General features: G+C 39.0%; 2 protein-coding genes across 2 annotated transcripts in view; one reads left to right on the forward strand and one right to left on the reverse strand.

Annotated features, from left to right (window-relative positions):
- Window positions 1-1,188: 1,188 nt before the first annotated feature.
- mrpl19 (mitochondrial ribosomal protein L19) lies at window positions 1,189-6,002 on the reverse strand. The gene is made up of 6 exons (XM_062437326.1): window positions 5,901-6,002; window positions 5,586-5,697; window positions 4,849-4,967; window positions 3,082-3,216; window positions 2,263-2,444; window positions 1,189-1,930 (listed from the first exon to the last, which is right to left on the reverse strand). Exons 1-6 carry the CDS (start codon window positions 5,977-5,979, stop codon window positions 1,694-1,696), a joined length of 864 nt encoding a protein of 287 aa, XP_062293310.1. The 5' UTR covers window positions 5,980-6,002; the 3' UTR covers window positions 1,189-1,693.
- A 1,938-nt stretch (window positions 6,003-7,940) lies between these two features.
- The window catches only part of LOC133997768 (protein eva-1 homolog C), a 72,914-nt gene continuing 68,797 nt past the window's right edge, over window positions 7,941-12,057 (forward strand). Inside the window, exon 1 of the mRNA XM_062437476.1 lies at window positions 7,941-8,049. Coding sequence (XP_062293460.1) covers window positions 7,941-8,049 — 109 coding nt within the window. The remainder of the gene's footprint in view (window positions 8,050-12,057) is intronic.

The following is a 12,057-nucleotide window of genomic DNA, read 5'->3' on the forward strand; positions in this document are numbered from 1 at the left end:
CAATTAAATCCACCCAGTAACCTGTGAATTCCTATACGGCAATGTTTAAAAGCTCTTAATGGCATCTCTTCAGTTCCACGACCTTAAATGGAAAAGGAATAATCACTCTCTTTATTCCACTGTCTCTCCATACAGTAAATCTGTGTGGTCCGTAATGAGCTCAGTAAACATCTGCTACTCCTGTATTAGAGGCCATTTTCTCCGCGTCTCATCCTGTAATATGGAGAAATTAGAGTGCAGGGACTCATTCAACGTGTTTATACACACACATTCACAGAGAGCAGACATAACATACGGAGTCCAAGTGTTTTTATACTACCCAACTGACGCTCTAACATACCATCTCGACACCACAATTTTCCATCCACAGCAGTAAAACACTACCGGGTGTCCTCGGTCTCTGAATCTCAGGGTATTTTTTTTTTTTTTTAGTGGAGGGTAGTGGGGTCTGTTCCAAGAAGCAGGTTTACTGATTTATTTGGAAATCTCTACTAAAACTCAGAAGCCCTTCAGATTTGGAACATGTACTGATGAAAAAAAAAAGCCTTTTCGTGTCAGGTTTTAAGCCAGATAATTCAATAAACCTGCTTTTAGGAAACAGGCTCCTCAACATTTATTTAACCACAAAAATCAGTTTATTTAACATGGAAGCAGTTTCCCTGAAAACATTGCAAGACAGAACACAACAAAGGCTCTGTTATGCAACTGCTGCAGGATGAAGGATATATGGAGAAGTAGTGCCACCTGGTGTCAAGATTGCATTACTCCAAGTGTGCCACCAGATTTTAAGATACTGTAACAATTACTCAAGTCTGGTGCCCAAACAAACACTGACACGTTTTTCGTGCTGAAATCATTCTTTCCCTTCATACTGGACTTCAAAAGATCTCTTTATGAAGCACTTTTAATGGAAGTGATGGGGAATAAAATCCACAGCCATAGTTTTGAAAGTTTATTTGAAGCTAATATGGTGTGTCAGCTGTCTAAATTAGTCAAATTAGTCGAGACTCAAAGAGGGGTTTTTTTGTACTAAAACAGCTGTAATTGTGGAAGATATCCACTTTATTTGACTAAATGAATTCACATTATCTTCCAATAACTTTCAAATAGATTGTAGCTCAAAAAGAAGACTGTGCATTTTGCCTCCCATCACTTACATAGTAAATACATTTGGAGGAGATGGTCAGTATGAACAGGAGGATTGATTACAGCCAGCAAATATTAATTTGGGCACCTCACTGTTGTTTTAAGACAGAAATATTGTGAATCCATCCTTTGAAGCAAACAAATATTCAGTAGCTATAGTCAAAACATAGTTTTCATATGATTCTTGGAAGAACATAATGTACTTAAAAAGCAGCTTGGAGGGTTTAATAATATTTATTATAGAAACCACTTTAATGGATGTGCATCATGATTAATGCAAATACCTTAGAGCAATGACATTGAAAGAACTCATAATGTACAGCAGACTGATGGACGAGACAAATAGGAGGGCCTGACTCCTCTGAACATTACACCAGTTTCCACTTGCACTGGTGTAGCTGTGGTAACCCATCATGATGAACTCTGACTGAAAATGGACCCAAATCTAGTCAGGTGTTGCACATCCATGCAATCATCCAATCATTCAGTCGTTCCCCATTCCTGGAAATGTTTTGTCTTGATGGTAAAAGTGAAGAATATTTGCATTTTAAGAGGCCGTCCCTGACTTGCTCATCCCCTGCTGGACCTCACGGAAGATGTCCTCCTCCAGTTTGGAGGTGTCATACTCCTTCAGCATGTCGTACTCCCGCCAAGGCTCTGCCCACTTCTGGGCGTGCTCCATCTTCTCCGGGGTCAGGCACAGTTCGAAGCGGATTCCCTTGATGTTGAACTTGGGTCGCTCCCAACGTTTGGACCAAGGCTTTGGGCGCATCCTTACTCTCATCTGTTGAATGGGCAGAGATGCTCTTTCATTTTAAATTTGTATATGTTTTTATTTTTATTACATTTCCTGTACTTGTCTTTATTTTTCAAAAATCAGCTCATTTTTTGTGTAATTGTATCAAGCTGCACACACTGCCATGGTTTGGGTTTCTGATAGTAGGACACTCACACAAAAAGCTCAAGCACTAATGATACTGCAAGGCTTTTTAGACTCAAGTGTCTACAAAATGCATATTTTACATCACTGCTACAAGCAATTATAATAGAGCATTAATACAAAAACAAAAGAGTAATATTATAGCATACAGTATTTACAGTAATATTAAATAGTACCTTGTTGACTGGCACCTCTCCAGTAGGGGAGATTGGCACAGGCTTCATTTCTGGGTCCACAGTGCTGTACTCTGACAGGGCATCTCTCAGGTACATCAGGCTTTCATCCAACCTCTTCTCTAGCTTCAACACCTCAATATTCTGAATACGAGGGTTGTACAGCTCGTAACAGATCTCTATACCTGTTACACACACACACACAGAAATACATATTTAAAGCAATGTGTTTAAAGTGATGACCACCTACTTCAAGATAAAACCCTGACAATAATCCTCTCCTCTTCATCTCTGTCGCATCTTAAGAAGAACATGCTCTCATTTTCAACCCCTGCCAATGTTATGTAATATATTAATTACTCATACTTTTTCAGTGCAGGGGCAGATGACATCATCTGCCGGGCCTTTTTAAAACTCAACTCTCAAATCAGCTTAATTTATATAGCAGTTTACATACAGTGTAGTGTAGCACACTAAGGAGAAAAAAGAAAAGGAAAAGAGAAAAATAAACATAAGAACAGACCAAGCTTTTATACATTAAAAAGTTGTATTATGTATTTTGTAAACAGGACACAAAACAATAAGACCAACACAAATGGAGGAAGGGCTTCAAATGGAGCAGCATAGTCAAAAATCAGCTACAAATGTAACAGGAAAGGGACTTATGTAAACGACATAGTTATGCTATTTAAATTAAGCTATGGGAAAGTATCAGCAGGATTTAACTCAACATTTACTCATGCCCATATTGGATCCACAAGGCAATGCTGGTTGCTGATATTTGGTGGACCTTTGTGACAGAGAGAAAACTAAGAATTTCACCTTGGTTTTCAATGATGTTCCTCAGAATAAATGTGGCTCCCAGTCCCTTTCCGCCCCTCTGGATACAGATGCCGACAAAGCGGTTGGTTTTCCCACTGGCATTGGGGTCAGCCATGGTCACAGCTAGGATACTCCCTTAAAAGAAGAAAGAGGATAAGAGAGGAGTGCAACTTTTAAAAAAGCAATTAAAACAGGACATCGACTTCACACGTCTGTGATACTGATACTGCTAAAAGGACCCTGGGGAAACAAATCACAGACCATGCAATAGCTGGATGAAGTAAAATCTTAAAAATCAATTCTTAGATGACAGCAGGGGCGGGCTGGGACAATAATTCAGGCCAGGAATTTGACTCCATTCCAGGCCACACAAAAACAACAATAAGAGACAGCAACTTGAACCCAAACAGTATCAATAAAACAAGAAAATACAATCTACCTAAGCCAAATATGAAGATCACAAAAAGTTGAAAAGGCTACATTAATAACTTATATTACAATGTTGGCCAAAATAATAGAAAAGTTTTAGTTTGCCTTGTTTTTGTTCTGCATGGTATTGGTTCTGGTATAATATTAGTTATTTAAACATTAAAATTTCAATCAGAATGTATTTATAAAATAAACTGGCCTATATTTGGTGTCATTGATATCTTCATCATTGTGTTGCACAGACTATGTTAGTTATGTTACTGTAGCCTGTTTTGCTGTCAGGTTATGTGGCATGGCTGGGCGCTGACATAACCCAGTTTTACTATTATTTACCAGCAAGCTACAGCGTTCTTGACTGACCTGCCCTCCTGTCAAACATGTTGCTTATTTTGCAGTATTTAGCTTCATCCATGGTAAGGGCTTTTTGTTTTCTCTCCCTCTCTGCTCCACCTTTCTTTTTTTTCTGACTTTCCATTTCTTGCAACTTGCAAGTAAACATACAGCTGCAGATTTAAGACAGCAGAGCTGTAATATCCTTGATTTTTGTGCATGGCTGAGAGGCTTGATTACGTTGTATGCCAGATAAGTGGATTTGATTGGTCTGTCCACTCTTGCTTGCTATATTTTCGCTGGTGAAGTTGACTGTTCAAGTTAGACCAGAACGACTATTAGGCCACCGGGAATTGACTTGGTGCTCCCGATGTGCAGTCCACCAACTGATGACAGGCAACCAACGAATGTGACCTATTTGCTTTGAGTATGTTTGTGGCATAGCAGCAATGACTATTGGTCTCTCAGGTATAAACTGCACCCAGTATTTTAATAGGTACACCTGTGCAATCTTATGCAACTGGATATAACAGCAAATTCTACTTACGAAGCCTTATACATTTTCAGTTGTTGTTGTTGTTGTAGTGAGTGGTATTGAAAGTTCCTAATATTTTGTGTTTGTTAATAGAGTAGACAAAATATTAAGAACACTTGTCAATATAATGTACAGTACACCACTCCCACCCACTATGACCTCAGTAACAAACTTAAAGAACAACTATCACCTTTCTGACAATGTCAATAAAAACTAAGAATGTATAAGCGTCATTAAAGTAGAATTTATGGTAGATCTGTTGTATTGGATTGCATTAGATTGCATAGGTGTTCCTGATAGAATGCTAAATGAAAATACAGAAAACTGCATTAATTCACACTGGAGGAAGCATTATAAAAAAGCACCATGTCTGCAGATGAAAGAAGAAGTTGCTTCGGCAATCCTTCCTACCAAATAACAACCTTGAAGTGATAATGTACCTAATGTGATGAGTATTTCAACTGGTTTCTTACCGACGTAGAATTCAGGGATGTTAAGCACGTTCCTCCTACGTATCATATCTTTCCTCTCAATGGTAAACTTCAAAGGGTTGGCTCTCTGCCGGGGAGGGATGAATTCTGGGCTCAGAAACCTGGGATGGGAGAGACAAGACAGATATGTTAAAACCTTAAGCGGGGGTGAGCAGTTAGGTTGAACCACAGGCCAGTGGTTTCAATGGGGTGCCATTACCCAGTTCAGTGTAAATGCATGCCTAAATATATATATATATATAATTATTATTATTTTATTTTTTTAAATCTCTCTTCATGAATTTAAGAATGAAATAGATTTAAAGCCTTAGTGTCTGAGATCAACACATCTGTCTGACTGCCAACCATTCATGTTTGTGAAGAACAAATCTGTTATGTTGATATGGGCTAAAGTTGTGGAGTTAAAACATCTGGCAGGTTTCATTTCAGCAACATTCAATGCTCAAACATGGGGGATGAATGTATTAATGTTACAAGATTATATTGCCATGATTTGGATTGACAGGAGCCTTGTGTTTAGTATGTTATCTACAGTAGATTTGTGAGGAAAAAAACAAAATATTTAATGTAAACTACTAAAGTCAAAACTTTCATAAGGGGGACAAATATTGGCACATTTGGGCACCCATTTTCCTCCTAGTGACCTATTGTATATTAGGTTTGTTTGTGTATCACAGAGACTAAGTGCTTTTGAGTGCTTACTGAGAAACATAACTTACTTTCGCAGAGATGCTGCAGTCTGTGTTTTATCAATGATGACAGGTTTAGACGGAGGAATGAACTTGCCGTCATTTCCCGCAGCAAGACGACACATAGACGTGGACAGAAATCCTGCAAATAACAAATAATACATCATTTTGCTTCATAAACGTTTCCATATCGAGAATAAAAAGGGTGCTCGCTCTTGGCTGGAAATGACTTACTTAGCTAACATGCTAGCTTATAGTTATCCCGCGAGAAGAAACATTACGTGCATCGTTTCTTACACTGACAGTAAACATAATGTAACAGTCAACGAAAAGTTTTGTTCTTACGTTCATGTTGGAGTTGGAGACTTCGTAATAACCTTAAAGAAAAGATACATTTGCCAACCCCCTTAGTGCAGGCTGCCATGATTGACCTTCTGTTGTCACATGGGAGCTGGTACGGAAGCCGTCTAAGACAAACGTATTCGAAACGCGATTTGCCTTAATCTGCAGTTGAATAGGTTGTCCACAGGATGGCGCAACGGTTCCGTGTGTAATACATGCACGACTTTGATGCTCTGTCAAAGGCTCAATCTGATTTAAATGTAGAGGGTGGATAGAAACAAGCACAAAAAACGTTCATTTAATCCAAAGATATATTTTTTTTTAAATAATCATTGATTGATATTGTTTATTTGGATCCCCATTAGTTGTTACTAAGGCAACAGTTACTCCTCCTGGGGTCCATAAGAACACAAATGTATACAGCTTTCACACACATGCATACTGTACATGAATATAATCACAGGACCAAATTAGCCATCCACACCCACCCCAATTAATACATTACAGATTATTGATAATAATTGTTAAATCATTATGAGCCTGTATGAGAGCCTTAGCCAACCTGCCTGTGTGATTTACACATTACTATTGTTTTCACCATGACACATGTTGCCCATTAGTGAGCAAAGAGCAGAGCTGAGTTATTGCCCTTAGAGTTTATGTTGGTGTTGTTGGCAGTAGCTATGTCTGATGATGACACTTCAAGGGCTACTCCTGCTGACAATGATTGCAAACATGTTTAAAAAAAAAAAAAAAAAAAAAAAAAGTCCTAATATTCCATTCTTGTTTCTGTTTATCTAGGCTACTATGTGCGTCCCGTAAATAGCCTATACTTTATGGCCACCTTAATGATATATAAGTACCTATACATATATGTAATATTTGCATTTATATAGATCATTAATAGCCTATATGTTATCAACCACACAGGGAACATTGCATTTATAATAACCATAGTATAATAACCATACGTTTTGGTTAATTCCAGACAACTTTTTACCTTTATTCCTCTATGGATTCAACAGTGGTGTACCAATACTATGGACGCACTATAAAAATACTCCATTAAAATCTAAATCTTGCATCCACAATTTTCCATAGGACTACAACAAAAGTATTAGCAGCAAAATGTAGCCTACTTAAAGTACTGAAACATAAAAATAAAAATATCTGTTTGGGTCCAGAATGACCCCTGTAAGAGTGTTATATTACTGGATTAATATTACTGATACATTAAGCTATAAGCAACATTTTAATGTTTTAGGTGGTTGTGGTGGATCATGTTAACTGGTGTATAAGCTGTTGGATATTTTAATGTACAAGAATGCATCATATTTTAAGCTTTTTTTATGTTTTTCATGTGAATTCTCAATCTTTAACTTAACTAGTCACAATATATATCAAATAAATGTTTTTTTAAAAAAAGAAGAAATATAGCACAACATGTAAGCACTGTTAAAGTGAAACTACCTCAAAGCAGCACTTAAGTAGGCTGCACTACACGTGTAAATGCACTTGGTTACATTCCACTACTTGAGTCAAACAAACACATCACTGAAGAAAAGCAAATAATTTCCCAGAGGTCACAGACAGTCTCTATAGCTGTAACACACTTTATAAACTCGGTGGCTGTGTGTGTGTTTGTTTGTATGTGTGTGTGTGTGTGTGTGTGTGTGTGTGTGTGTGTGTGTGTGTGTGTGTGTGTGTGTGTGTGTGTGTGTGTGTGTGTGTGTGTGTGTGTGTGTGTGTGGCAGGGAACTCTGGCTCTTTGAGACCATGCAGGGGAGTGTCGGTCCTCCAGGTGGGTTTCCTCCACAATACACCACGCAGTTGGAAATGCACACAGAGCCGTGCACTGCCTCAGCCAGCAGGAGCCTCGGTCTCACACTAGTGTGGTGGGAGGATGAGGGAAGACATGGGAGCGCACATCTCCTGCATGCGACGCAGAGCCTGAAACTCAATGCTGCTGCTGCCGCTGCTGCTGCTGCTGCTGCTGGATTTTCTAATGCTACGGAGAAACTCAAAAACTTTGAGGCTTCAAGGATGTTCTTCTCAGATGGGACTCTCTCAGCCGTCAGTTATGCGCTCCTGTTGGGAATAACGTGTCTGACCGTCCTCTGCGACCTCACCAAGGGCTCTTCAGACTTTTCAGGTTTGGGAACAAATTGAATGTGTTCGTCTGTTGTTTACAGAATAAAGTCAAACTTGAACCTTTAAAAAAAACAAACGATTGGACAAATAATCACCCATTTTATTATGCGTGTGTTTCCTGTAAGTACACTTTATCATCCCATTTTCCGGTCATAGGGGTGTATAATTGCCACATCTCATATCAGTTGTAAAGCACAAACTAATTTAATAACCTAGCAGGTGAAAAACTCTCAGGATTAAGTCATTGCGCATGTTTTCAACTGTTGAGTAACCTCTAGGAGAAATGGGAGCCTTGATTTGAGTGCGTCGCATGAGTTTCTGGTCTCTTCCCTCTGGCGTGCTGCAGCATGCACACTCAAAGTTTCACAAACCGAGTAAAACACAACTTAAACATGCGGAAAAGACCCGTATTGCGCTTATCTTTTTTTTTCTTTTTTGTCCACTCATGACATCGTTTGAGAAGAGTGACCCACATTTGGCACTTCAAACAACAGGTTCCCCTTTACTCAAGCCGCCTGGCTGCAGGGATAAGAAGGGTTAGTTTGTCAGTACCGCATAGATTTGCAGCACATAATATCCCATTGATTGCAAGTGAGATAAACGGGATAATGTGGTTAATGTGTCACCCGATGAGAACTATTGTCTAGACCCAGGGCTCTCATTTGCTTTGATTTATAGCTCAGAGAAGAAAGCAAGTGCCGACCACTGAGCACTTTTTATGATTATCTTTTCTTCATATAGAATTAGTGGGAAAGTCAATAACAAGTGCTCATATCTGAACCAGCCAATTACCTGAGGTTTATGTGCCAAACAGTGTGAGGGAACCTGTAGGCTTTTATGTCTGCTAGAAGAGGGCAGCATATGAAGTATTAGTGGAAACTAATGAGTTATTCTGTGTTGCACTATAGGCTGTGGAGCTGTGCTGAGCCCCAAGGAAAGCCTGCAGGTTTTGTTTACAGTGCCATAAAACAGGAAGGGAGCTTTGTGTTGGTGTTAATTGGCCTCTAATGGGTCTAATGGTTGGAAACGAGCAGACTAACACAGTGTTGGGGGGAAAAGGTGCTAAGGAGCAGATGTATGTAACATGCCCTCTGTGTATGACTGCGTGCACATGTGACTGCCTAATGAGCTGCTAAAGATCAGGGTGTTGTGAAAGCTGTTAACAGGGGTTTTTTTTTTTTTTATTGTCCCACGCGTGTCTGCGGTTGTTGATTTTTTTCCCCCCCTATAAATAATACGATTGAGTAGATCAAATGGTGGTTAATTAAGCAAGAAGGGGAAAAAACTCTAAGACCAGCTCATTCCAGATTTCCGCTGCTTGGAGTAGATTTACCAATACCCTGGCTTAAACACGATTATTCAAACGCTATGTTACAGACAGGAGTTAATTTGTTGAAATCTCAGCTTTGATGCAGTATGTCCTCGCTCTGGAACTTTTACTTTTCAGTCGCTCATTGATTGTTGTGCTGCTGAAGGGGGGTGGGGAGGAAACACTGCTGTCATGTTGGGTCCTTCCAATTTTTTCTCAGTAGGCCCCGCAGGGACAACAGTGTTGACTCCCAAGATGCAATTTTGTTTGCTCGCTGGGGTGCAACATGCTTTTACAGAAATGCTGACCAAGTATTGCTATGAATGAAAGGAGAAAGGGGACTGCCTCAGAATACCTCAGGGACAAAGAAATCCTTCAGGCCTCGCATTCTTGGCTTTGATTGACAGGTGTTTCCAGGCTGCAGGGTGACAGACGTATATCTAACATCTGTCAGTCAGACTTCTATCAGTGATGGTGAACAATCCAGTCTCATCGGTGGACCACAGTCTTTCGCTGAGGGTGAATTAACCTGCAGCAGCCAACTGCTGATTTCCCAAAGGAATGCTGATGTAGTAAAAGTTTATTTAATTTTATCCCATGCTGTTTTTAGCGTGCCCTTCATTGTGGTACATCTCACATTTGCATCGTTTGTCGACAAACTTGAGTAATGGCAGTTTCATATTTCACCGGCGGCTTTGAGCCGGCTGCTGAAATGGAAACAAACCATGTTGGTGGGTAATTTAATTCTATCTCTCCCCCTGTTATCATCTTCTATTATACAGCTGCCTGAGCAGCTAATTAGAGGTGTGGAGTGAGCCTGAGCAACACAGGAGCCCCTAGGTTAACAGGGGTAGCAAGTTAGCCAATTAACACTCTTTGTCTTACAAGTTATCAATGCTCTGTTGTTGATTTTTTTAGTATGTTTCTCATCTCATAACTCAATCTTTTAATACCTTTTAGGTATTTTCTCAGGTTTACTCATGTCTCTTTAATGCATGTCTCGTTTAATAGACAGCTAGCAGCAAGTCATACATTTTTCTGTGGAAAAATTTGGGCCACGTTGCACCACTAACACTCAAAAATGTCTGAAATATTATATTATAACACATTTTTATGACTGTAAACTAATTTTGTCCTTTGCTTCTTCGTGCAATAAAAAGAAGGTCTGTCTTCTTGAGGCTGTGCTACTCAAGCGTCATGTGAGTACCAGCTATTATAACTGCTTTTCTGTCTCCTGCTGGATGCTGTTATCAGCTGACATGGACAGAAAACAGGTTACCATTTTTGTCAACACATTGTTATGGAAGAAAAGGAAACTATGAATGCTGGGCTGTTTGGAAAAAGCTAAAAAAACACACAAAAAAACAGGAATTACGCATTTGCTGCAACTGGGCCTTTCAGCTGAGCTTCACTTGACCTGTTGGCATCTCAAACGAATTGCAGATGCATGGTATCTTTCAATACATGCAAACAGATTCATAAACATCAGCGATTTAATGGACCCGTTGATGGCTGAAACCTCTATGACACTGCTGAAGGGTTACAGTGAGGACACTTTTCTTCTCCCTCTCTGTCATAAAACCCTGTAGGCAATAACCTATTTAATCCCAGTCAATGGGATGTGAGGCTGTTGAGGGGCCAAGGGGTCAACTGAGGTCAACCCATAGTAACTGCGTGAGTGTGTGGTTAGGAGGAGTTATCATCCATCTTGCTCTTTGTTCCACCCTGTCGAACCTCATCACACGTGTTGACTACAGTGGAGAAATGTAGAAAGTAAGTCAACAGAGTTTTTTTTCAGGTCATGAATTTAAATTCACTTCAAAAGAGGATAAAGATGTTTGGATAACATCAAAGCCAGGCCTCAAAATTAACCATTATAATGTGCGCAGATGATGTATTTAATGAAATCAGGCACAATAGTGGTGTTTTGGAATTGGAGAGCCTGATGTCATAGTAACTGTAGTGATGCAAAGGTTCGCATGTTTTAAATTGGAGCTGCAACGATTAGTTGATTAATTGAGTAATTGAGTAATTGTATTAGACACTTTTTTAATCCAAAATGCCAGAAGCTTTCTGGTTTCAGCTTCTCAAATGTGAAGATGTGATGCTTTTCTTAGTTTTACATGAAAGAAGTGAATTCTTTTGGTTTTGAACTTTTGGTTTGGTTGGACAATCAAGATCATTGAAGATAAAAACAATTCATCAAGAAAAAAATCAGCAGATTAATCACTAATAAAAATAATCTTTAGTAACATTATCTATACTTTAACTTTACTATACTATACTTTAACAGTATTAAATGTAGATAACACTATTTTCTGTCATTTTAATGTTTTCACGTATGGTAAAGCTACATTCCCAAAGATGGATAAATGTGATAAATGATCATTTCCTTATTTAGAAATACATAATTATGCTTATCATTTACACCATAATAGTGATGCCCTACTTCAATCGGGGGTATTGGCAGCTTTTAGTCATTCCTACAATACAGCTTTACAATCAGAAGTAAAAGCATATCTTGTTGTGTAGTTTCTGCCATTAGAGGATAACACTGGTGATATTCTCTATTTTCTTTCTGCCAACACATTTCAACAATATGTTTGTCCATTTCTCTCTTTCTTACTACACAATCACCTTATCCTTTCAACTTTAAGCCCATTCATTCCTACTCAAGACAAATATCTTAAAACAGTATTG

This window comes from Scomber scombrus, chromosome 17, assembly GCF_963691925.1.
Source record: "Scomber scombrus chromosome 17, fScoSco1.1, whole genome shotgun sequence".
In the NCBI taxonomy this organism is placed as follows: domain Eukaryota; kingdom Metazoa; phylum Chordata; class Actinopteri; order Scombriformes; family Scombridae; genus Scomber; species Scomber scombrus.